The sequence below is a fragment of the Leptonotus elevatus genome, chromosome 15 (assembly GCF_054856555.1).
Source record: "Leptonotus elevatus isolate MCC_2025b chromosome 15, RoL_Lele_1.0, whole genome shotgun sequence".
NCBI lineage: Eukaryota > Metazoa > Chordata > Actinopteri > Syngnathiformes > Syngnathidae > Leptonotus > Leptonotus elevatus.
In genome coordinates, this window is record NC_141253.1 from 6,420,457 (window position 1) to 6,445,646 (window position 25,190).

General features: G+C 37.4%; 1 protein-coding gene across 10 annotated transcripts in view; it reads left to right on the forward strand.

The window, feature by feature from the left end:
- Positions 1-25,190, forward strand: part of rimbp2a (RIMS binding protein 2a) — a 62,816-nt gene that overhangs the window by 14,472 nt on the left and 23,154 nt on the right. For 9 of the 10 annotated variants that reach the window (XR_015097284.1, XM_086097165.1, XM_086097169.1 and 6 more), the window contains 5 exons: positions 13,179-13,268; positions 16,399-16,521; positions 20,592-20,678; positions 22,693-22,743; positions 23,920-24,124. Coding sequence is in view for 9 of the 10 variants with exons in the window: in XM_086097165.1 (XP_085953291.1) it covers positions 13,179-13,268; positions 16,399-16,521; positions 20,592-20,678; positions 22,693-22,743; positions 23,920-24,124 (556 nt within the window). In the remaining variant the exon portion in view is untranslated. Of the gene's footprint in view, positions 1-13,178; positions 13,269-16,398; positions 16,522-20,591; positions 20,679-22,692; positions 22,744-23,001; positions 23,123-23,919; positions 24,125-25,190 lie in introns of those variants that run through there. The other variant, XM_086097173.1, reaches the window with a different exon arrangement.

Sequence of the window (25,190 nt, forward strand, 5' to 3'; positions counted from 1 at the left end):
TAGCATTTTGTAATGACACCAACAGGACTGGAATGGAACCGTATCATGAGCAGGCAATTTGTGGAATGCTGGAATTTGGACCACAAAAAAAGAGCATCAGATTTGTTAAATGTTGCTTTCTGTCATCCAGATCGCTGCAAGAGAACCGTCTCTATAGCAACCCCTTCACCTCGCCCTCCCCTTACCCAACCCCTCTTTTGCGTGTGCGTTCATGCAACATGTGAAGCTCCCGTAGTTGAGCCCGAAGACGAGCGAGCGCCGTATTGATTGCGAGCGTACACGCCATAAGTGTCGACGCCATTTAGCCGACGGGAAGAGCACGGATGGGAATGAAATTGAAGCAACTTTTCCTCCTCGTGTTTCCTGGCAGCTTTTCAACATGCACACAAGACATATTTAAAGGGGAGATGGAGCACTGCGGGAGGAAAACGGAAGCGGGCGGGGCCGAAAGAGAGTGGATGTCGGATGAAAGTCGGTAATAAAATTGAAATGGGGCAGTGTGCTTGATATGCAGGTGATCCACTTGAACTCAGATCACATAATGTCCTTCATAAATGTAACTGGCAGCACGGTGTATTTAGCTAGCTAGCTAGCTAGCTATATCGACACCTTAAAAATTAATCGTCCGTGGCTAGTTTAGAGCGCCTCGTTGCCGGCTGTGTGTATGCACACATCACAGAGAGAAAGGGTTTTTAATAGTTTTGGGTTTCTCACTATTGTTAGTTTTTTAAATAGATTTTTAGAAAATAATTCAGTTTATAGTTATAAATATAGTTTTTATTAGTTTTGAGTTTTTATTAGCTTCCATTGTCTGTCTGTCTGTATGTCTATCTATCTATCTATCTATCTATCTATCTATCTATCTATCTATCTATCTATCTATCTATCTATCTATCTATCTATCTATCTATCTATCTATCTATCTATCTATCTATCTATCTATCTATCTATCTATCTATCTATCTATCTATCTATCTATCTATCTATCTATCTATCTATCTATCTATCTTTATTGTACTATGAACGTTTTAATTCATAGGTGTCAAACTCCGGTCCTCGAGGGCTGCAGTCGTGCAAGTTTTGGCGGTTTCCCTCTTCCAACACAAGCTGATTCCAATCAGCAGGATCGTTATCAGGCTTATGCAGAGCTTGCTGATGAGCTGATCATATATCAGCTGTGTTGGAGAAGGGAAACATCCAAAACCTGCAGGTCTCTGGCCCTCGAGGACCGGAGTTTGACACCTATGTTTTAATTGTTGTTTAAAGGTGCTTTATAAATAAAGTTTCATTTGATTTAATCTACTGTATCCATCCATCCATCCCTCCAATATATAACCTGGAAGCTTGTGTATGAAATTGACAAAGACCAAAATGAAGGACATTTTTTTTTTATACTATATTTATATTTAGTATAAAGGTAAAATGTTTCAGTTTTCGTTTTTTATTTTGTTAAAAAAACAGTTTCGTTTTTATTTTATTTCATTAACGAAAGTTAGTTAAATAAAGTTCCCCCAGTTAAGTTAATTACGTTGTAATTGGTGTAGTTATTGCTCTAGTTTTCATTAACTATAACCAATGCTGTGGATCCGGACTCTGCGTTGGCGTGGCCGCTTTAGAGCGCCTCATAATCAGCCGTGAGTTCACACACGTTACGGAGAGAAAGGCGGAAGAGCGAGGAGGAGACAAAAAAAAAAGTCAGATGTGGACCAGGACTTAATTTTATTTCATTTTAATTCAATGATTCTTTGGCGTACCATAAGTAGTACTCAACACCTCAACTTGGTTTATGTTCCATATGTTTAGCTCGGCGACCGGTCCAGGGTGCACCCCGCCCGCCTCTGGGATTGGCTCCAGTTCACCTGCGACCCTAATTAGGACAGGCACTATATAAAACGGATGGCTACAAATGTCACGGATTCTCTGGACGTACAGCCTCGTCATCTTACAAAGAATCAATTCAAAGTGAGGACACTCCTGCGGATCACTCAAAGCCTCAGCGAGCCTGAAGTTATTTGATCTCTTACAGCTTTTGGCACAGCATCCTGCCACAGCTCAAAGTGCCCTCGTCTAACTTTTCTTGTTTTTGTTTTGCTACATAATCTCCCCACGCCAGGCGAGAGGAGCCCTTTAGGGAAGACACATGCTGATAGAAGATCTGTTAATTCCACATCACTAATCGGGTGTCCCCTGGTAATTAAATTTTTTCTCCCACTTTGCTGTTTCTTCACAGGCGCTTTTGTTTCACTCTTACTTGTCTTGCCGCTCGGCCTTTCTTGATAGCATCTGCAGTCGGGAGGCTTTAGTGGCGTGAACAGCGCTGAAAGGGCGTCTATTGAGGGAAGGTTCACAAAGTCACACGGAGCAGTCTGCTCAGGTGACATGACAGCTCTTGTTCTGCTGTAACTCTCACCTATTTGCTCTGAGCCGCTGGGACTTCAACACCTGAGCCTGCCTGGATGATGTCTTATCCACATTTTGTGTCGCAGCCTTTTGCCAACATCTTTGTTTATATATTTTTTTCTGTCAAAAATAAAGTCAAACAAAATTTCAGACAACAGAATAGTGAACTTTTTTTTTTTTACAAAAAAAAAAAAAGAGGCTTCAAGCTTTATAATGCCTAACATAAAAAAACAAAATTCTTTGCCCATAACGACACAAATTGCATCTGTGTGATTACAACTCATTAACTCATTCACTGCCATTGACGGCTATAGACGTCAAAAATTCATTTGAACTATTTCTATTAGTTAGTTTTTTTAACAAGGGTATGAAAACCTAGTGGAAAAAAAAACATTTATACCAGATATAAAATTTGAAAAAATATTATTTAAAAAAAGAAAAGAAAAGATTATTAAAAATTAGGTCAGGCGATTAAAATTGTAATCGCACGACGCCCTAATTTTTTATATATTTTTCTTTTTTTGAAAAAAGGTTTTCAAAAAAAGAAGATTATGAAAAATGAGATCATCAGGCGATTATTTTTTTACATTTGTAATTAATCACATGACTTCAATAGTTAACTCACGATTAATCAAAATTTTGTGAAAAAAATCTGTTCTAAATGTACAATAAAAACTTTTTTCTAGGTTTCGGCCGTTTTTTGCCGATTTTTACTCAAGCAAAGTAGGGTAATGTAAAAAAGCCAAATCTTCTGCCTACAATTGTGTAGTATAAAAAATAATTTAGCTTATTCAATATCCATATTTTTCAATGAATCGTCCGATTAATCGCTTATCAGAACTTTATTCTGCAAAAAGCCGCCATATCGGTGGGACCCTATTTGAAAGCAAGAATTGAAATTTCTTCTGCTTAGTATTACAGACGTGTTTCTGTTTGTTCTTGTCTGCTGATATACAAACGGCTGCTGTCTAAGATAAATAAACTCGCCTGTGTGGATCCAGATTGCAGGAAAGCATTGAAAAAAAACAAAAAAAAAACATGCTCGGATGCTTTGTGTGCATTTCGAGCAGGCTGTGCATTTTAGCAACTGTGCAACGGGGTCAGCCGTAAATTATTTAGCGCCTGTGAATACTTGTATGTTTTGCAGAAAATTGGGGTCATGCGAGTGTGTTTGTAGATCGTGGCTCTCTATGTGAACCCGCACAGTCTTGTGTAAGGTGGCCTCCAGATTTTCGTGCGCGCTCGATCATTGAGATGCCGGATTGCAAGCGTCTGTCGGTGTGTGCGCACTGAGCGTGGGAGCCCAACCGAGTCATCCAAGCGTTCTTTCAGCACGCATGAAGGTCCATCCAAGCACGTGTAATCCCTAACCAGCTTTTGGGCTCCTCATTAGCATCGCACTGATCTTCCTCCCAACTTATTTCCCCCGCCCTGTGATGTGCTTTGTGCGGCTCAGGGGAACGCGAGGTCCTGTTCACATCAAAAGTGTTTTGTCATCAATGTGACCGGAGGCTTTTGCGTCGCTCTTTCACACACATTGACTGCTTCCATAGACTTCATCCATTACATACATCACACGCGCGTCAATATACATACTTCTGTGCCCTCATAGTCCCGGGAGGCATTTGTATTCTCGAGAGGTCGACGTTTTAGCCCCAAGTTGCTCCACATGCAGTTTAGCTGCGGCGTATATACATGTCGCGTGTAGGCTCAGTTATTATGTACGCGTTTCATGGCCTCTTTACACGTGATCTGCGACTAATGGTGAGCAGTTTGTCAATAATGAGGCTTCAACCAAATAATGCTGGTTTACTGTCAAACTATACACCTTAGCTTAACTCATTCACTCCCAGCCATTTTCACTGAAGCAACCCCCTTCGCTCCCGGCTGTTTTGCTGGATTTGGACTAATTTAGCAAGGACCTCGGAATATTGCGTTCTATTGCTATAAAAACATGGAACCTACCAACAGAATGTTTAGAGTCTCTTCTTTCATGAGGAAAGAAGCGTTGCAGCAATTAGCATTAGAACATAGCTTAGAACTGTGGGTAAATGAGCATTTTTCAACATGGCCTGGTTGATATCTTTTGCTCTGTTGCCACCCGCTGACCGTTTTTGTAATCACTACCATTTCTTCAACAGTTCTCTGCAGTTGAGAGGCTGCATCAAAGCTCTAGCATAAAAAAAACCCAACAACATTAAAACGTATAAATACGTCTTTGGGAAACGTAAAACGTTACAAAAAGAAAAAAGCAATCAAAAAAACGAAAAAAAAATTTGCTTTTTTTTTTTCTTATTAAATTTACAAAGTTAAGTGTTTAGAAAGGTGGGTTTGTTATGCATAATGCACCCCCCCCCCTTTTTTTAAGGCCATACTGTACAGTTTAAGGATTTTTCAATATGAATAAGGCTTTAAATAATCCGGTTAAAAATATTTCTTTGTCATTAAAAAAAGTTTACTAATTGTTTGGATGGATAATTACTAATTTTATGTATTTTTAAAGGAAAAGTAAATTACTCTAAACATACTTCTCTTTGATTACGTACTTCCGGTTTCCGCCAACGTACTTCCGGTTTGTGAGCGTTAGCGACAAAATAACACCGCCTTCACTGAATGTATGGAAATGCTACATTGCCATCCACGTTGAATTATCAGGCAGGAATGCTGTAAATTCCGTTTTATTATACTTTCTGTATACGAGTGTGAATATTAATGCTTATTTTCATCAAAAAGAGTGAATCCGCAATAAGTGAACCGAGAGGGACTACTGCAATTCAAAACTCTTTGCTAACGAATAGCACCTATGTGGTGTACTATAAGACTTTAAGAAACAAATATTTAACCCTGGAGAACCCAAGAACCCTTTTCTTCTTTGGAAAATTATGAATTATACATTAAATGACTGCTATAAGTTCACTGAACTCCAAAATATCAGTTTTTTTAAATTTTAACCCTTTTTTTTTTAACTAGCTCAGAGTTGCTAATTTATCAAAATATATATATAAAACATACTCCTAGGCATTCTGCAACATGATATGAAATAGATTAACAAAAAAAACCACAATTTTACCATCTGATGGTTTGCTGAGAAGATGGTTTTGTTTGGATTGATTTCCAGCTCAACAAAATTGGCATGTTGCCAGCCATCTTGTCACCACCACTCTGGCTCAAGTAAGTGCAATATTCATCCACTAGATGACCCCATCAGAAGTGGCACTCTGGACTTTTGAAGTTAAATTTGTAAAAAAAAAAAAAAAAAGTCTTTGTTATTTGAGTAGCAGAATTTATAGGGGCCAAATTTGACCCTGTGGGTTCTCCAGGGTTAAACATTTAGACAGACAATATAGCAATACTCACATGCGTAAATTCTTTATCCTCTGTGGAAAAACTAGTATTGCCACACTAAGCTGTTCCTTACAGTAGCTGTAAATTCGTCTAATACTGCCCCGCGGTGGTCTCGTTTCACACACCAGAAGAAGCCACAATTAATCACCGCGATGCTCCAGCAAAGGAATTGCTGAAATTTGTCATTAGATTAAAAACAATAAGCGTAAAAGAGAATCAAGAGAATGAAATGCCAAACAGGAGAAAATCTAATCATGTGACCATAGCAGCGAAGGATTAAAGGAAAAAATGAATAGCGCACTGACAAATGTTCCAGGAAGTGAGCTGGGGATGACTCACTGGGGATGCTGAAGAAGAGTGAGGCGAATGACGACGTGGCGGAGAAGTTAATCTCTCTTGACGCCGGCGCCCCGGCCTCTCGCTGCCACTCCTCCGTCACCTTTTAACCCATATAACTGATTTGTCTCAGATTCGCATTTCGCACGCTCGCTGACGTGTACAAAAGAAGAGCATGCAAAGCAAGTGCGACTGCAAAAATAAATATCCCAAAGGCGTCTTGGGATTTTTACTCCTGTTTTGATCTCATATGGATTATGTTTAAGGGATTTCACACAAAAGGCAAATGGAAATAGGAACGCTATATATGGACAACATTATTGAGATATAGAGTGGAACAACTCCGTTAAACGAGATAGACAGTTTGGTTATTTGGTTGCTTGACCTCTATACAGCGGAGCAGTTAATTGCGAAAGAACAACTGAACAATTTGCTCCGCCCCCTCCGCTTCTAAAATGAGGCCTATGCCCCTGCACCCTTCATCTGCTTCCCTTGCTTCTTCCATAAGTGCATGAGACAGTATGTACTGTATGATAATATACTTGTTAGAGTGTTTGTGTGTTTCTGCAAGTGTACACAAAAGAGCTCAAGGCAAATTAATGCCAGCAGATGATTGTTATGCAACATGCACACACACACACACACACACACACACGTACAATCCACGCCTCACTGTAATGACGTTACTCGCTGCCATCTGCGTCTTTGCAATACAGTATGTCTTGAGACAGTCAGTAACTAATGTGTGTGCTTATATATGCATTTATGTATATACAGTATCAGTGCTTCTCAATCATTTTGTTTAGGAAGAAGAAAATATTTTACGTAGCGTGTCGGCTCAATTATTATTATTTTGCTCCATTTTTGACCGATTTTGGGTTATTTTTGACCCAGCAGTTTTGTGTATGTGTATATACACAGTACAAGTATACACGTATTTGTATATATATATATATATTAGGGGTGTCAATATTAGTGCGTTGATTTTTGAGTTCATTTAATTTTTCATTTCAAAAGTTTTTTATATATATGTATAATATAATTTAAGTTAATTTAAAGTTTCTTTAACACCACAATTATTTTAACGCGCAATTAATGACCGCTCTTACTTGGAAAACCTGTACTGGGAGAATTCCAGTCGCAACGCAGCAGACGCGTCCACTTCCAAATTTAACAGTAATACATTTAAAAATAATGCATATATTTGTGGAGACTGGGGTCAAGTTGTATTTTACAATTTAAAAAAGGTGCAGAATTTCACAAGTTACGTCATGTTAAAGATGAGATAGCTTTAAATGTGAAAAGAAAAAATGCACTGCGCTGTCATCAATGTCTTACAAATGCAATTATGCCGTCTAGTGGCAGAAAAATGACCAACACAAATCAATATCACACTCGTTTTTTACAGTGCAGTGCATTTTTTAACTCAATTTTTGAATTATGAAATTATTGTATCGATGACTAAAAGATGCATCCATATTTCTATTAGTTAATTTTTTCCCCCTACTTTTACATTAACAAGAGGATGAAAACGTCGAAAATATATATTTTATTGTACATTCAATTTGCGATTAATTGTGAGTTAACTAATGAAGTCATGCGATTAATTACGATTACAATCGCCCGACACCCTTAGCATATATGTAAACGTTAAACATACGTAGTATTTATTTTCACACAAATTCTGTTTATTTACACTTGCACACACACAATCCCTTGTGCTGCATATTCCAAGACGGATTAACCCCTCATTAATGTTTAATTCATGAGCACCTGTAGAGACACATTAGTGGTATAGGCTCAAGTAAAATCACCATTGATGAATTATCTATCCGTGACATTATGGTGTTGGCGCGCAGATAGATCCGGTTTAAAAATCCACCATGTGGTGCAACGCGAGGGGTTGCAGTCAACACCTCCATTAAGACTGTGTTTAAACCATCAAGATGAATTGATTTCACAATGCAGATCACATTAAGCCATTGAGATAGCAAATTAATAATTGATCACGTTGCAATTTCAAATGATAAAATCACAAACATTGCTTGTTTTTGCATGCTGAGATATTATGGGGGTGCCTGCTTTTACCTTGAAGTTTCAACCTTGTGAGTAAGCGATGCCGGTTTGCTATACAGGGTTCTAAATAAATAGGCGCTTCATGTATAAACTAACAGCAACTACAGAGCTGAAGTTTAATGTCAGGTATTGATCAAAAATCATGACTGATAAACGACAGCAAGAAAAGCCGTACGCAAGACAGATCAAGGTTTACTGTTGCAAACTCAACCCAACCGCTTGGTGCTTTTTTTTGCGTCTTAAGTGTCTGACTGGCTTTACGCAGCTCGTTGGGAATAATGGCTTCCAGAGTTGTCACATTATGCGCCATAGCGTCATTAGAAACGAGTGAAGACGATGCTGCTGCAGTGATTAGGGCTGAGTTATGGTTCTGGCTCCATCTGCAACCACATAAGTGCACGCCATGAACATAGGTACATTGGTGGAAGCAATTACAAGCAATATGGCCTCCGTTTGTGTATGTCTACTTATGTCTTAATTGACATTTCAATCTATTTTGCCTTGTGGGATGGATACCAAATGACATTTCTCCATTTGGTGGCTGTGGTTTATACTTCACGTTATTTTATTCCTGGATGTACTTACTCGGTTATTGTTTTGGTTATGTTGTAATTACACTCACTGGTTTCCAATTTACACGAATCCATGATCTTGTTCATTCAAATGTTGCAATTAATTCCCTTTAGTTTCACAGCCGCAGTGTGAAAACATTAATTAGTCCGTAAATAAATCAAGTCATGCCGACAGCAAAGAATAGGGTGTCGACTCAATTCTACATGTAGTATGCAAGTGTCAGAGTAATGACTGGTTGGAGGATGCTGGATAAAGATGTTTTCATGCTGAGCTTCCCTGAGAGTTTTCTGCGCGGCAGGGGTTTCAGATTTAGTTAGTATTGAGCGTGGGATCGATCTACAGTTCCTTTTCCTTTACACGTTTAATCAAATTAAGACAAAAACAAAACCCCAGAAGTAATAATATGTATTAAACTATCAAATTACTTACACAGAATTTTTTTGGTCTTAATGGTTAGATTTATGCAAATTGAAATGAAACAATTAATTATTAAATAATTCATTACTAATAATTAACTCATTCACTGCCACTGACGGCTATTGACTATTTCTATTAGTTTAACATGTTTTCCACTTTTGTTAACAAGAGTATGAAAACCTAGATTTTTTTTATTGTACATTTAGAACAGATATAAAATGTACGATTAATCGTGAGTTAACTATTGAAGTCATGCGATTAATTACAATTAAAAAATGTTATCGCCTGACGTGATTAAAGAAAATAAAAGATTATAAAAAAATTAGGAGCGTCAGGCGATTACATTTTTTAAACGTAATTAATTGCATGACTTCACGAGTTAACTCCTGATTAATCAATTTTTTTTATATGTGTTCTAAATGTACATTAAAAAATTATAGTTTTTTTTATACTCTTGTTAACAAAAATGGAAACAAAATTTAAACTAATAGAAATAGTTCAAATGAATATTTGACGTCTATAACCGTCAATGGAATATGAAAGACACTTCACGTCAATTATTGTTGTTTAAAATCTAATAAAAAATGGTATCTACAGTATTTTGTTCTAAGCGTCCCCACTATTCGAAACATGACATTCTTAAGGAATTAAGGAGCAGATTCCACCCGTCTTCTCATCTTACGGTACGGCCATTTTGTCATTTGTTGCTCCGGTAACGACCGATCACGTCAATTGACCCAACTCAGAAAAGAGGTGGAGCTCAGATTCTTTGTCTGCCTGCACTTTGATCAAATCATCCACCACCTGTGCCACAACTTAGACCTGGTTTTAGCTAGTCTAAATTCTTTTAACCCTTTGAGATTTGAAATTCTACCACATTGCGACGTCAATGTCAGCCTAATTTCAGACTTTAATGATAACTGGAATCAATTTTTTTAAGTCTGAGCCACCGATGGTCGTGGACCCTTGTCTCCAAGTATTACATAAACCTAAATTAAGCCAAATCTATCCTGAGTGAACTTCACACACCTGCTGAGATGCCGGCTACTGTGAACAGATTTCAGGCCAGAGGCCAAATGAATTTGTTTAGCAAGAAAATGATACTCGGCGTGGGTTGAGAAAATGTGTGTTGTCGAGGTGACAGGCCAATAGATGAAGCAAGAATAAAAACCCTTGTCAAACTAAATGAACTCATTTACTGCTAAATGATGGCTATAAACGTTTATAAATATGATTAACTATTTCTACTACTTTTGTTAACAAGAATATGAAAACCTAGATTTTTTTTTTATTGTACATTTAGAACAGATATGAAATTTGTGATTAATCGCGAGTTAACTAGTGAAGTCATGAGATTAATTCCGATTAAAAACTTTAATCGCCTGACGCCCCAAATTTGTAATAATATTTTCTTTCCTTTTTTTTTTGTATTCATTCACTACCGTTGACGGCTATAAACGTCAAAAAATAATTTTTAACTATTTCTCTTAGTTTAACATTTTGTTTCCACTTTTGTTAACAAGAGTATGAAAACCTAGAATTTTTCTATTGTACATTTAGAACAGATATACAATTGGTGATTAATCGTGAGTTAACTAATGAAGTCATGCGATTAATTACAATAAAGAAAGATAACCGCCTCTTGCCCCTAATTTTTAATCATCTTTTTTTTAAATGAATTTATGGCAGTGAATGAGTTAATTACTAAGTGCTTGAAGCCACTATCAGCTATTTAATACATGCAAACCACATGATTCTGTTTATTTGTGCGTCTGTGTTTTAATTATAGCTCCAACTGGCATTTTGTCCAGTGTATGTCCTTCAGCTTTGCAGCGCAGTGATGTGTTTACAAGATGTTCTGGGGTGTTAAGCCGAGCTGTGAATGTGTGATTCACTGGAAATGGGAACGAGAGGACAGACATACGCTATTCCCGAGGCCTATAAAAAGAAGCCCTTCCTTTCTTTCTTCCGTTTTATTATCTTTACATCCCATCTGACTGCATCAAGGTTCCCCATACGTCTTGGGACATTAGCAGAGATCGCCTAATTAGCGGCTAAATGAACAAGAGCAATATTGGCTGCTGTTAGAGTGAGGTGTGGTATCGGCGTGCTTTGCTTTTACTCGGCAGAGATTTCGTGCGGGCGGGCGGGCGTTGCACAATAAGAGAAGCGAAGTCGCTCAGCATGTCTTGCTGTCCTTGTCCGCTTTCTGGTCGTCTCGCTGCCCTACACGCTGAGAGATGGATGAGCCTCACTTTGGCCGTTCCTATATCTCATTTATTTTTTTAGAAGGCTGCTGTTTATATTGATTATTGTTTTTTTTACGTGTGTACAGAAGCTGAGAAACGTCCATGAAATGTAACACGTTTCATATTTAGAGGACACCGTTTATGAATCACCTTGTGCCACACTCTTTATTCTTCACATGCAGATGAGTTTCTGTCTCCCCCGTTGTCCCCGTGTTTCACAAAGCTAATTCTGGAAGCAAATGCATTATTAAGCATTTTAATTATGTGTCAGGAACCATCGTGTTAGCCAAGGACTATTTTTCCTATTGGCGTGGCGAGTCGTCGTTTTTGTAGTCTGTTTAACCTGCATGAAGTCGTATTACCGCGCCGGGACATGACCGGACAGTCACATTGAAATCACTCTGCGGTGCTCCGAGCTGTGACGGGAGGAGAGCATTGCCCTAGTTTGAGTCTGGCGTAATTATGTAATGCTTGAGTACCTGCAGCACCAGCGGCATGACAACTTGTGGCTATGAATGTTAGCAGTGCAGAGCGAAGACAGAAAGGAATCAAACCAAATATCAAAATACTCATTTGTACTTTTAATTTACCTTATAATTCACGTATACAACAATAATGTTAAAAAATAGATGTAATAATATTAGTAGGGATGGGCGGTATTGGGACGATACCAGGCCTTATTTCAAGGTATCGTAATCGAGACAGCTGCCGATACCAGTTTTGCATTCTTGTGGCCGTTTTACGATCAGGAACTAAAAATGAGAAATTAGAAGAATAGGAAATTGACATTAATTTCATGCAATTTTGAGGAAAATACTATATTGGGATGTATTGGTCTCTTTTTTTTAATGATCTGTCATTGTTTTTGCGGGTATGTACTAGTGGTATCGGTACTGGTATCGTTGACTACTGAAAAAAGTGTTATCGAACATCCCTAATCATGAGAATATTTTTTTTTCTTTTTCTTTTTTTTCCTTTTCTTTTTTTCTTTTTCTTTTTTTTCTTCTTTCTAAGAGCTCAGTATTGTTCATTCGGTAATTTCACCGATTTGACATGTCATCATTGCTCTATGAGAATACATTTCTAATTTAATAGAATTTTTTTTCTTTCTCTAATTTCTTCATTTTCTGTTTTTATGAAAGAAAGCATTCAATTAAGAATTTATTTGTTTTTAAATTTCGCACATGACAATACACTTGAATATTTAAAATTATGTTAATATTAAAAGGATAAAATCCAATATTATGACAAAAAATAGTCATCATACTTTTTAAAAACGTATTCTCTTGCCGTGACTTTTTTCTCTCAGAATAATACAAATTCATAATGTAACCCTTGGACTTTATGACTTTTTTCTCTCTCCTGACTTTACATTTTATGCCCTAATACTCTTTCCTCAGTAGCCTATGTCATTTATCTCTTGAGCTCTTCTTGTTTTATAATCCTTTCCAAGTTTTCCAATTTCTCTTAAAAACATCCAAGCAACCAAATCTCTTCACCCACCATCCCTCACTCTCCTCACCACTTTTCCCGCCCCATCGTTTCCCTCTCGCTCCCTCTTTCCATAACAGTCATGGATTTTGTCGTCATTTGAAAGAAAAGCTTAGGCGCGCTCGCCTGTAGAAAGAACCTGAGTCTCATCTGCCGCTTACATAATACATTTCAAGACAGCCGCACAGCGTGGCGAGCGCTCGTGATTTAGTCGACTCGTCATTATGAACAACTTGCAGTATGTCGTTGGACGTTCAATGCTGACAGCACACTTTTTTTGCTCCTCCATAGAGAGCAAAGCTCCACGCTGCTTTGCAGGAGAAAAATCGTCTCAACCTCGAGCTGATTGGCCGTCACCTGAAGGCATCCAAATATGACCAGGTGATGAATGATTATTTATATTCAAGACGAGCCGGTGACCACCTGTGATGGTCTGTGATCAGCTACCGCGGTGTGTTTCGCAAAGTTGTCGCACTTGACATCCATCCAAGGGCTCGCATGTTTGTTCCGCAAAAAGGTTCCATCTGTGCACAAACCAGGTGGACACGCACACATGAAAAGAAAGCTGGGTCGACGCCCTGCCAAACTGACAGATTGCATGACTGGAGAGTGCGGAAAATCCCTCTGACCCTTGGCAAAAAAAATAATAGGCACATTTAGCATAGCAATTAGGCGAAAGCTAAGCTAAGTTTAGAAGGGAAGGGAAGCTTTGCATCACGGTCTTCCACAGTTGCCGTTAATCTGTTGCTATGGTGCGAGCATAGGAACAACATGCAAACTCCACACAAGGAAAAAGCTGAAATTCAAACCCAGAATCTCAGAGCTGTGAGGCAGATGTGCTAACCAGAAAAAGCAACATGCTGCTAAACACAAAAAAGCAAATGTAGTAACAATTCTAGTTGCTGAGCCTGTTTGAAGTCTGCTGCTAATGGAAACAGCAGCACCTAAAGATGTAAACAGTATCTCACATGAGTTTTGAGAATGGGCTCTTTGCACAGCTCGACTTCTACTTACCTGAACGTTACACCTACTCCTTTGTTTCCTGTCTTTCATGATTGGACAAACTAATTAATCCAGGTGTGTCTGGCCATTGTCGTCGTGGTTACTGAGGCCAGGCACACCTGGATTAATCAACTCGTCCATTCATGAAAGACAGGAAATGAAGGAGTGGTATTGAGTTCAGGAAGTAGTGGATTTGTACAAAGAGCCCAATAGTTCTATGAGAAGAATATTAGAAACATGGGTGTAAAGTTGAGTAAGTTTGTTGTATTTTACAGAATAAAAACTGCATTCAAGTATCAAAGAAAGAAACTAAATATACTTTCTCTATTTGATGAGTTTGCATGAATTACAAGATTTTACTCAACTAAATATTTATTACAAGCTTTGTAGAAAATGGTAGAAGTAGAAAAATGCGATTGTGATTAATTAATTGTTCTATTAATTAGGTGTTATATATATATATAAATAAATAAATATATATATATGTATATATATATATATATATATGCATGACTTCAATAGTTAACTCGCAAATTTTATCTGCTCTAAATGTACAATAAAATGTACAATACAATTTTTTTCCTATGTTTTCATACTCTTGGAAAAAATATTAAACTATTAAACTAATAAAAATATGACTGCAGACTACAGTCAATTCATAATAATCCATAAAATTGAGTTCAAATTAAAAAGATGTACTGTACTGTAAAAAACGAGTGTGATATTGATTTGTGTTGAGGTCATTTTTCTGCCACTAGATGGCACAATTGCATTTGTAGTTACTTGTGAAATTTTTTAAATTGTAAAATACAAGTTGATCCCAGTATCCACAAAAATATGCATTATTATTACATTTATTACTGCTAAATTCTGACGTGGTCTGCTCCGTTGCGACTGGAATTCCCCCTGTACAGGCTTTCCAAGTAAGGGGCGATCATTAATCGCGCGCTAAAAAAATTTGTGGCATTAAAGGAAATTTAAATTAACTAAAAATTAACACACTAATTTTGACAACCTTATATAATTATTATTATTTTTTTATTACTTACCTACTGTAAAATATTGGTAAGGTCTGCAAATTGGTATTATGTGGGTTGTGTGTCTAATTAGTTTAACAGCTCAAATAATTACAGCTGTTTCATTATGCCCATTTAAATAATTTTCCATAATTATTATGAGATAACTTTAAAGAGTCAATGAGCAAATTCTCCCTGCAAGTTTTGTGCACTTCAAGTACACGGCGTTATCTTTTGTGGGCTCATGCACTCGTTTAATTAATGAGATGATTGGCAGACAGCGTCGGGACGGATCCTGCGAGTCCGCATTTATAGAAAACTTTGTGGCTTAAGGCGTGATGAAGGGAGGGAGGCAGACTTAATGCTTACATCAGCAGCGTGTTCTCATCAAGGCTAAATGGAAATGTGCTGATGAATTCCTGCTCCGACTGTGAACCCCCCAATCAACCCTGCCGTCAAAAGTTAACGCCGTTTCCTACCTTAATAATTGGAACAAGTGGATCTTCGGCGGGGACAGACACTGTATTAGTCACATGCTAGTTCTCATTTAATCAATAACACACAAGAGAGGTGAATTATGCAACGAGGAACAGAAATGATCAAATTGAAATGATTTCAAGTTCATTATTTCAGTATCACTTCATTAAGGGTACCCTCATTGGTTTCATGATGGTTATTAATTGCCATCAATTATCTTAGTTCACTGTTAAAATGTCATTCGATTTAAAAAAAATTACTGTAGTAAATACAAATACAAATACAAATACAAAAAATACAAATACTTTATCAGGGGTGCCCATACTGTAATGTGATACCATTATTGATGTCATTAGTCATCTCTTTATTAAACAATTTCTACTAAAAGTGGTCTCATTATTAACTCATTTACTGCCATTGACGGCTATAGACGTCAAAAATTCATTTGAACTATTTCTATTAGTTTCACATTTTTTTCCCACTTTTGTTGACAAGAGTATGAAAACCAAGAATTGTTTTATTGTACATTTAGAACAGATATAAAATGTGTCATTAATCAGGAGTTAACTAGTGAAGTCATGCGATTAATTACAATAAAATAATTAATCGCCTGATGCCTCTAATTAAAAAATAAAATAAAAGATTAAAAATGAGGGGCGTCAGACGATAATTTTTATTTAAATTTTAATTAATCGCATTACTTCAATAGTTAACTCACGATTAATCAAAAATGTTATATATGTTCTAAATGTACAATAAAAAAAATCTAGGTTTTTATACTCTTGTTAACAAAGGTGGGAAAAAATGTGAAACTAATAGAAATAGTTCAAATTAATTTTTGACGTCTATAGCCGTCAATGGCAGTGAATGAGTTATCTAGTCTATAACCTATTTTTAAATTATTTACAAGAGTACACTACACTTACTGCAGAGTGATACAATTTTCAATGTAAATAGGAGCCTACGAAAGAAAAAAAAAAGTCATATTCTTGTGTATCACCATTTTCACGATGTAGGTACAGTCCGACTTCGATCAGCTGAAAGAGACGCTTGCCGTGGTGAGCCGAGAGAGAGACGCGGCCCAAGGGCAGCGCAGCCAACTTCAAGGCAAAGTCGAGAACCTGGAACAGGTTCTAAAGGTGACACGTTTCTCTAATTCACGTCACAAATGTTGTAACTTGGGTTCTTTAGTACACCACAGTAGATCAGAGATGTGGAATGGGCAACTTAAGTCATGGAGGTACGGGGGCCACAGAGAGGGGGGCCACATATTTCATCGTCAGACTTATGACCAAAAAACGTCATTAAGCATTTGATGCTGGGCGTTCTGGCACGGTGAGGGTGTGTCTGCTGATGCTTCAGCAAAGAGACAATTTAGTGGCAGAAAATCAGTCCGAAGTTAGGCCTGCTCAGACCACGTCTAAATACGGGCGCAGCTGGTCTAACGCGATTTTAGTGAACTGCTTACATCGTCTCTTCCGCACACAGATGTCAGAGTCTGTTTGTTGCGCCATTTTTAAAGGACATGAGAGGAGCCGCTTTGATTGATGGCGACTTAAATTGGTTGTAAACACTCCCACAGCAGCCGCTCATCGACAAAATTAACAACACTGGTCCATCCCACCACGGTGGATTATCATTATGTATATCAGGCCATGAGTTGACACTGGTTTTAATGGCAAGCCTGTTTCTCCAGGCTGTAATTAGTAAGAAAATTCTTCACAATGCTATGAGAATCGGCTTCATTGCAAACTCTTGCCTTCCTGCGACACATATCGATTGTCTGTTACCAGGATATTATAGAGAACAATGTGTCCTTTCGAGGAAAACAAACAAACAAAAAAACCTCACGTACTCCATTTTAGGGTAAAAAAAAAAAGAAGAAGCTTTGTCACTTTCTCATTGTGTATTGATTTTAATGACAAACTAACTGTTTAGAGGAAACAGCTGTGGATGATGAGGATGGAGAAACAAAGGAAACATGACATGATTGATTTTCTAAAATGACTCATGGATGAAGTGTAGCAGTAAGAAAACTGCGGTTTACAATTATTTTAGAAATGTGTGGAAAAACTCAAATAACAGCTCTCACGCCCCAAATGAACCTGACATTTTGCTCTTGATTGCGTAAGAAACAACAATGCAATTAAAACTCATTTGCTCCCAAAAACGTATAAATATGTTCTGTTTTAAATGTTATATGTGTCCCAAAGACGTATTTATACGTTGTTTATGTTTTATTTAAATGCTAGAGCATACATAAGGCTTTGATGCAGCCTCTCAACTGCAGAGGTTGAAGAAATAGTAGTTATTACAAAAACGACCAGTAGGTGGCAGCAGAGCAAAAGCGATCAATGTTCAAAAAAGCTCATTTACCCACAGTTCTAAACAGATTTGTGAATAATGATGAAACTTAGCTATATTCTAATGCTAATGGGGTAGATGCCATGGACTTCCGACTTCCGGGTTTCACACATCAGTGCTGTTACCGGCCACTGCTGGCCGCGTTCCAACACTCGCGAGCCCACCCCTGCGGCGGGAGCGGGAGGGCGGCTCAGCTCTCCGAAATACTTCAGACAACTGAGACAGACACGCTCGCACACGTCAACGGGAACGCGCAACCGAGGGGCACAAGGGCGGAAGCGCAAGCACTGGGACGCGGCCCACACCTCGCAAACAGCAACCGCAAACAGCGCTGATGTGTGAAAGTCGGAAGTCCCGCCTCCTCCGTGGCATATACCCCATTGCTGCAAAATGGAAACGGATAGAAATATACTTTTTTTTCCTGATGAAAGAAGAGACTCTAATCTTTCTTTTGATAGGTTCCATGTTTTTATAGCAATAGAACAGAATATTCTGTGGACCTTGCAAAATCAGTCAAAATCCAGTAAAACAGCCGGGAGCAAAGGGGGTTGCTTCAGTGTAAATGGCTGGGAGTGAATGAGTTAAGTGCCATGGACATTTTTTCCTCTCTTGTAAAGAAGGAAACTCAAGCACTCGTAATCACGCTAATTCTTCTTGAATTGGACAGTTCTGCATTGTCACAGCTGCGTTGCCTTCCTGGCAGTCCAATAATCATATGTTGTTCCATTTACTGAACCAGAAAGACCTTTCAAACACAATTTTCCCACATTAGGTCAAATGTGATTTACTTTGCTCTTTGTTTGCGTTACATCCCGTCCTGCTCGCAAACGTCAGTGACAGGAAAAGCTGCTGCTTTCAATCAAACAGCAGACACAAAAGCATCCGTCTCACGACGATCACGTCAATCGATGAACCAAGCAGCTGCTTCTGTTGTATTACACCAGAATATACAGAGAGAGGAATATGCTGAGATCATATAGGATAAAAAAAAATAAAAAATAATCAAAGTTTTCTCTAAGGCTTTGTAGACAGGACCTCAGCAGACCCAGCGCTCTGTAGCTTCGAGCTTCTCTGTGATTATGCAAAGCGGCTGCTGCCAGTTTAGGGCACCTCCGAGCCGCTCTCAGAGCGAAAAAGGCTTTTGGAGAGAGAGTGAAAAAGAAAAGAAAAAGATGAACAATACGGCTTCCGTTGCTTTTTTTCTCCATTTTTAAGTAGAAAGAAACACTTTACTGTTATGACTAGCAAGTGGGCCAATACTGCGAAGTCTCTGCTAGCTGGAAAAAGGAAAGATATGAGCATGTGTGGTCCATGTGATTTGCATGACTGATTTTGGAAATGATTGAAATACTATAAATGCAACAGAGTGTTCAAACCTAAATCCTTGATTGTGTTTGTGTTATTCCTTTGTAGCCGAACTCATTTAAATATTTCCAAAATTCCACATGCATTCATACATGTACGAGACCTCTCAATTCGACACCTTCAAAATAAAGCCTGGTACGCTCTACACTTCAACTGTGTATTTTATCATACTTTTTAAAAACAAATCTAATTTTTCTTCATAAATTATCTAAAATAATTAACAATAAATAGTTTATTTGGCATGCACCCTTAAAAATGTTGGGTCAAAAATTGGACTAACAAGAACCCAACTTTTGTTTGTTTTTTTATGTACAAAACAACCCAATTTTCAACCCTAAAAATGGGGTTGTTGTGTACAAAACAACCCAAATTTGGACCGTTAATTGAACCAACCTAGTAATTTGGTTCAAATCTATCCAACTTTATGGGTTGTTGTGTACAAAACAACCCCCCAAATTGGGTTTGTAGTTCATTTTGAGTTCTGGGTTATTGTGTACAAAACGTCTCAATTTTCAACCCCAAAATTGGAACAGAAATTGGATCGACCCACTAACTTGGGTCAATTCTACCCAACTTTCTGGATTTTTGTGTACAAAACAACCCAATTTTCAACACAAACAATTGGGTTAGCGAATTGTTTCGTGTTCTGGGTTGATGTACAAAACCAATTTTAACCCAAAAAACACTACGTTGGGTAAAATTGACCCAAGTTAGCTGGTCGGTGCAATTTTTGACCCAAATTAGTTTTTTGTTTTTTTCCATAGCAGTTTGTTTGCAGTGTGTATTTTTGGAAAAAAAAGAAGAAACTAAACAAACAAACAAATAAATACCGTAAAACTATTCTGTATTATTTATTCTAGGGATGTTCAATGCCACTTTATTTTTTCATAGACTGATTCCAGTACGAGTACTGAAATCTTGAGGAGTCACTGATACCGATCTAATTTATTGTACAGTATTTGTTTATGTTTACTTTCAATATCAAACTCGCCAGATGTTTTGCTAACTTATTCCACAATACACAGACAAAAAAAAAAAGCCGAGTTGTTTGCCGAACCCACTCACTGGGTAGATGTGGATTTTGAGCAGATTTTTTTGGACCCGGCAGATTGGGTTGAAGATTCGGATTTTGGCGAGCTGAAGAGTTGAAGCTGGTAGATTTGTGTTCTGAAGTTGAAGTAAATTTAGAAAGTATTTTTTAGAGAGCTGTTTAGTTATGGCTCTGTGGGTAACACTGCTGCCTTTTGCTGGAGATTGAGGTTCAAATCCTGGTCAAGGCGGATTGGCCTACTCATGGATAATGGGTGGGTTGTGTCAGGAAGGACATCCGGTGTAAAAACTGCTGGTAATGAATTTGTTTTATTTATAACCATAGCTCCTGTATACTGATAACCTGGTAACACGTTCGGTTCATTGGTGTCTCTTAAGTTGTCGACGGGTGCGAGTGCATCACAGTTTAGCTCTGCGTGTGTCTCGACAGCATATGCACGAGACTGTCGAGGTGAAGCAGCGGCCGCAGACAGAGCATGAGCAGGCCAAGCAGAAGGCGATCCATCAATTGCAAAAGGTATGGAAAATGAACACATTTTGAATTATAGTGCAATCATAGTGCTGCTATAGATTTGATGTTAGAATTTCCACTGACCGTTTTCATTTAATGCCGCATTACATCCACCAGGTTATGTTTCATTACAATGGTCCTCCTAATTAGGGCTGATGGGCCTTGGTGGTGATCTCCATTACATGAAGTGCTGTTCTCGTTGGAACTGTGATGATTGTGCTGAGTCACTGTTGATCCCGGATGGAAAATACAAGCATCACGCTTGCTTCTTCAGTTGCTAAAAATGTCCTTTTGTTGTTAAATTTACTTTCTTTTTAAGCTCTTTTCCCAGCAGCCTTACACACTTATTTATTTATTTCTTTAAGAGGTTTGTTGTCTGATTTCTTTGAACACGGTGTCCTCAATGAACCGAATCCTCCTCGTGATCATTGATTGTGAAATGAACAGCATTTAGTATAAAATATTGATTACTGATTGATTATTGATTGATCTCAGAATATTGATTTCTTAGCTCTACATTATTCACTATTGCTTTTTTTTTTTTAAGCCTCAGACAGATAAAAACACTTTGTGAATCACACTTTAACTCATTCACTGCCATTGACGGCTATAGACGTCAAAAATTAATTTGAACTATTTCGATTAGTTTAAATTTTTTCCCACTTTTGTTAACAAGAACATAAAAAACTAGAAAAAAAATTCTACATTTTAAACAAAATGTGTAATTAATCATGACTTAACTATTGAAATCATGTGATTAATTACAATTAAAAATTTTAATCGCCTGACGCGATAAAAAAAAGAAAAGAAAAGATTATTAAAAATTAGGGGCGTCACATTTTTTAATTGTAATTAATTGCATGACTTCACTAGTTCACTCACCAATAATCACACATTTTATATCTGTTCTAAATGTACAATATTTTTCCCTAGGTTTTCATACTCTTGTGAAAAAAAAAAGTTAAACTAATAGAAATAGTTCAAATGAATTTTTGACGTCTATAGCCGTCAATGGCAGTAAATGAGTTTTAATTTGGCGGTGTTCAAGTGGATTAAAAATTTTAGCACATGATTCTGCTTCTGTGAACAGTTTATCCACCTACGACATGTATAATCATAGGGTGCAGTTACTTAAGTTAATTATGTTCTGTTGATGTGTTGTGACTCACTAAGGTATTGCAAATGAGTAACCAAAGCGGCAAATAATGCACTCTGACTACATAGATGAAACCTACACCATAGCAGATGTTGAACCTTCACCACATTGTTATTCTTCCCTGATAAGAAGTCACAATAGATGGTGAATACCAAACACTAAATCCAGTCAAGTTTTGCGTGGCTTTTGTGTGGCGCTAACTGTTAAAAATGGAGCAAGAACATAGCGTCCATTAAAGCTTTTGTACTTTAAACTGATCCCAAACCAAGTGAGAAAAAGCACGACCAATCATTTTAGTATAAAAGGGAAGTCAACAATAAACATTTCTTGGCATTCTGATTATTACATCTCATGGGCGGCCATTTTGCCACTTGCTGACGACATCACAGTTGTTTAGGGCTCAGGCACCGACCAATCACAGCTCACGTGTTTTCTGAAGCTGAGCTGTGATTGGTTGTTGCCTGAGACCTGAGCAAGTATGACGTCATTTTCACTCTACAGCAAGTGGCAATATGGCCGCCTTCTGATATTGATAAAAAAAACTGCAGGATTTTGCTGCTTAACTCATATTCCACTAACGAAAAATTAACCAGAATACCGTATTTAGACTAGTGGGTCTGCATAAAACATATTATTGTCAATATTTTTTTTATTTTTGGAGGGTTGCTTAAATTTAGTATACTCACCACTGTGCCTGGCAACAAATCTGTGACAGTTCATTAAAGCAGTACAAGGCAAGCTTGTCCCTGTGATGAGGCTTGTGGAGTGTACAGTGTTGACAGCATGTCAGGTATGCCTTGTCCTCTTGGAAGCCACGGATCGTGATTATTGTGTCACGTGTCAGTGTGTGTCTTCTTCTTGCAGGCCCGGCTTCAAGCTGACCGTGACCATGAAAAAGCCGTGCAACTGTTAGAGGTATACTAACAGTAACAGAAAGCAAAATAGTCACACAGCTGACTTCAAATGTGCAATTTTGCATGTTGTGCATCGTTTTAATTGATGTTCTGGGACGTGATTGACAATATTTGTTTGACAGGCGTTGTAATTCCCGCTAATAGAAGCCTCCCTTATCTGCAGTCGAGTACATACGTGCCCATGGGAATAAAGTACCCGTGTTATACATTTGCTGATGTTTTGCTTTCATTTCAGCCTACATTTATTTTTCTACAATTTCATTTATTTCTGTTCATTTTCCGCATGATCCTTTTCTTTTAATTCATTTTCTTTCTTTACTTTGTTTGTGTCCTCCCCTCTTTTTTTTCCTGAACAGAACAATCAGGGCACAATGTTTCAGGTATTTATTTCCGTCTGCGAGTAGTTTTAACACCTCCTTCAAGTTCTGTGTGTGAGTTTTCAACATACCAAAAATGATCCATTGATGAAAACTAAACCATAAATTTGAATTAGGGATGTTCGATATCACTTTTTTTTTTCGGACCGATACACCATACCAATACTTACACCGTCGATACGAAGTACTGATACAGTTCGTAATTTTGAAATCAAAAAACAAAACAATGATAATTTTAAAGAAAAGCTTATATATCCGCATGCATGAAATGAATGGCAATTTTCTATTATATTGTTTCCATTTGTTCATATAATATTTTTTTTGTATAGAAAGTACAATAAAATAAATTTTCATAAAAAACAAACAAATAAATAAATAAATGACACATCTTTACCTAATATTGGTACTCGCCCCTTCCCTAATTAGAATTGCACTATCCCGACAGTACCTTTTATTATATGAATTATTTGAGTCCATAGTTTGTATAATCCAGTTACCTCTTTGCGGTGCTTGGTGTTATGTAAGTTGCATTATCCAGTATATGAGCAACGGTGCAGACGACTTCACACATTCACGTACGTTGATTCGACTGCGGTGGGATTTCAATCAAAATGCTGCTCTCAGCTCTTAAGGGAAATTTCTCTAATTGCTTTTCTGTTGGATCGGCATTGGCAGATCAGTAATCTTTCTATTTAGAAGGCTCAAATGTGTCATTTGTGTGCATAATCATGCCAAATGTATGCATAAGTGCTTAATCTTAACCATTTTAACGCCCTCCTCTTATCTTTTGTCTGTCAAAGGTCCAGATTTGTGACCTGGAGCAGACATGCCGGTCACAGAGTGAACACTCCTATCAGCTGTCTAAAGAGCTGCTGAATTTCCGTTTACAATCTCATCCTGTGGAGATCCTCCTGAGTAAAGCCCCCTCCAAATCCTCCAATCTCCTCCCGGAGGAGGAGCAGCTCCCAAAAGTCGTTGTCGGATTTGAAAGCCAGCCAGAGGCAGGTAGGTCCAATCTCAGAGAGTTATAGAGATGAAAAGTGAAATGACATGAGATGAAAAATAAACGATTTATTCTTGTGAAATTGCAAGCTTTTACTTGTAAAAATCTGAAAAATTCAGTAAAATTATTTTCCTAATATTGCTACTTTTTCCTCCTAAATTTGAATTTTTTTTTTTTTTTTAAGCACATTAGATTGATATTTTATTCTGATAATATTAAAGCGCGTTTCTGGTAATTTTGCCTATTTGTTATTTTATTCCCTCTTTATCAGCATAATATCATAACTTAATAATGAGTCAAATTATTATTATTTTTTTTTTATAGATTACAGCATTAAGCCTTTATTCTTGTGATATTAACTCATTCACTGCCATTGACGGCTACAGACGTCAACATTTCATTTAAACTATTTCTATTATTTAAAAAAAAAAATCCACTTTTGCTAACATTAGTATGAAAACCTAGGGAAAAAAATATTGTAAATTTAGAACAGATATAAAATTTGTGATTAGTCGTTAGTTAACTAGTGAAGTCATGTGATTAATTACAATTAGGCCTTAAAAATAAGGGCCGTTTAATCATAATTAATCGCATGATAATTTTATATCTGTTATAAATGCACAATAAATAAAATCTAGGTTATCATAAAAAATGAAATTAAATTATTAAAAAAAAAAAAATAGAAATAGTTCACATGAATTATTGACGTCTATAGTCTTCAATGGCAGCGAATGAGTTAAGATTGGTTTCTAGTAATCAACCTTACACTACAGCATATGGTGGATATCTACCAAACTGATTGTAGATTTAGCGAGTGCTACTCAGTGGGCCACAGTTCTAATCTTTGAAAAAAAAAAAAAATCTGTCATTATATGTGGAAATCACAGCCAGTCTACATTAAACACTCATGCTGCTACTATGTTGACAAAAGTCTTGGGACACACCTCTTAATCAGAGGCAAGGCAATTTTATACTGTCAACGCTGTGGCATTTTTTTTTTTACCTTTGGGATAAATTTGAGCAGCGATTGTGAGCCTTTAGGCCTTCGTACATCCAGCATCACTGAAT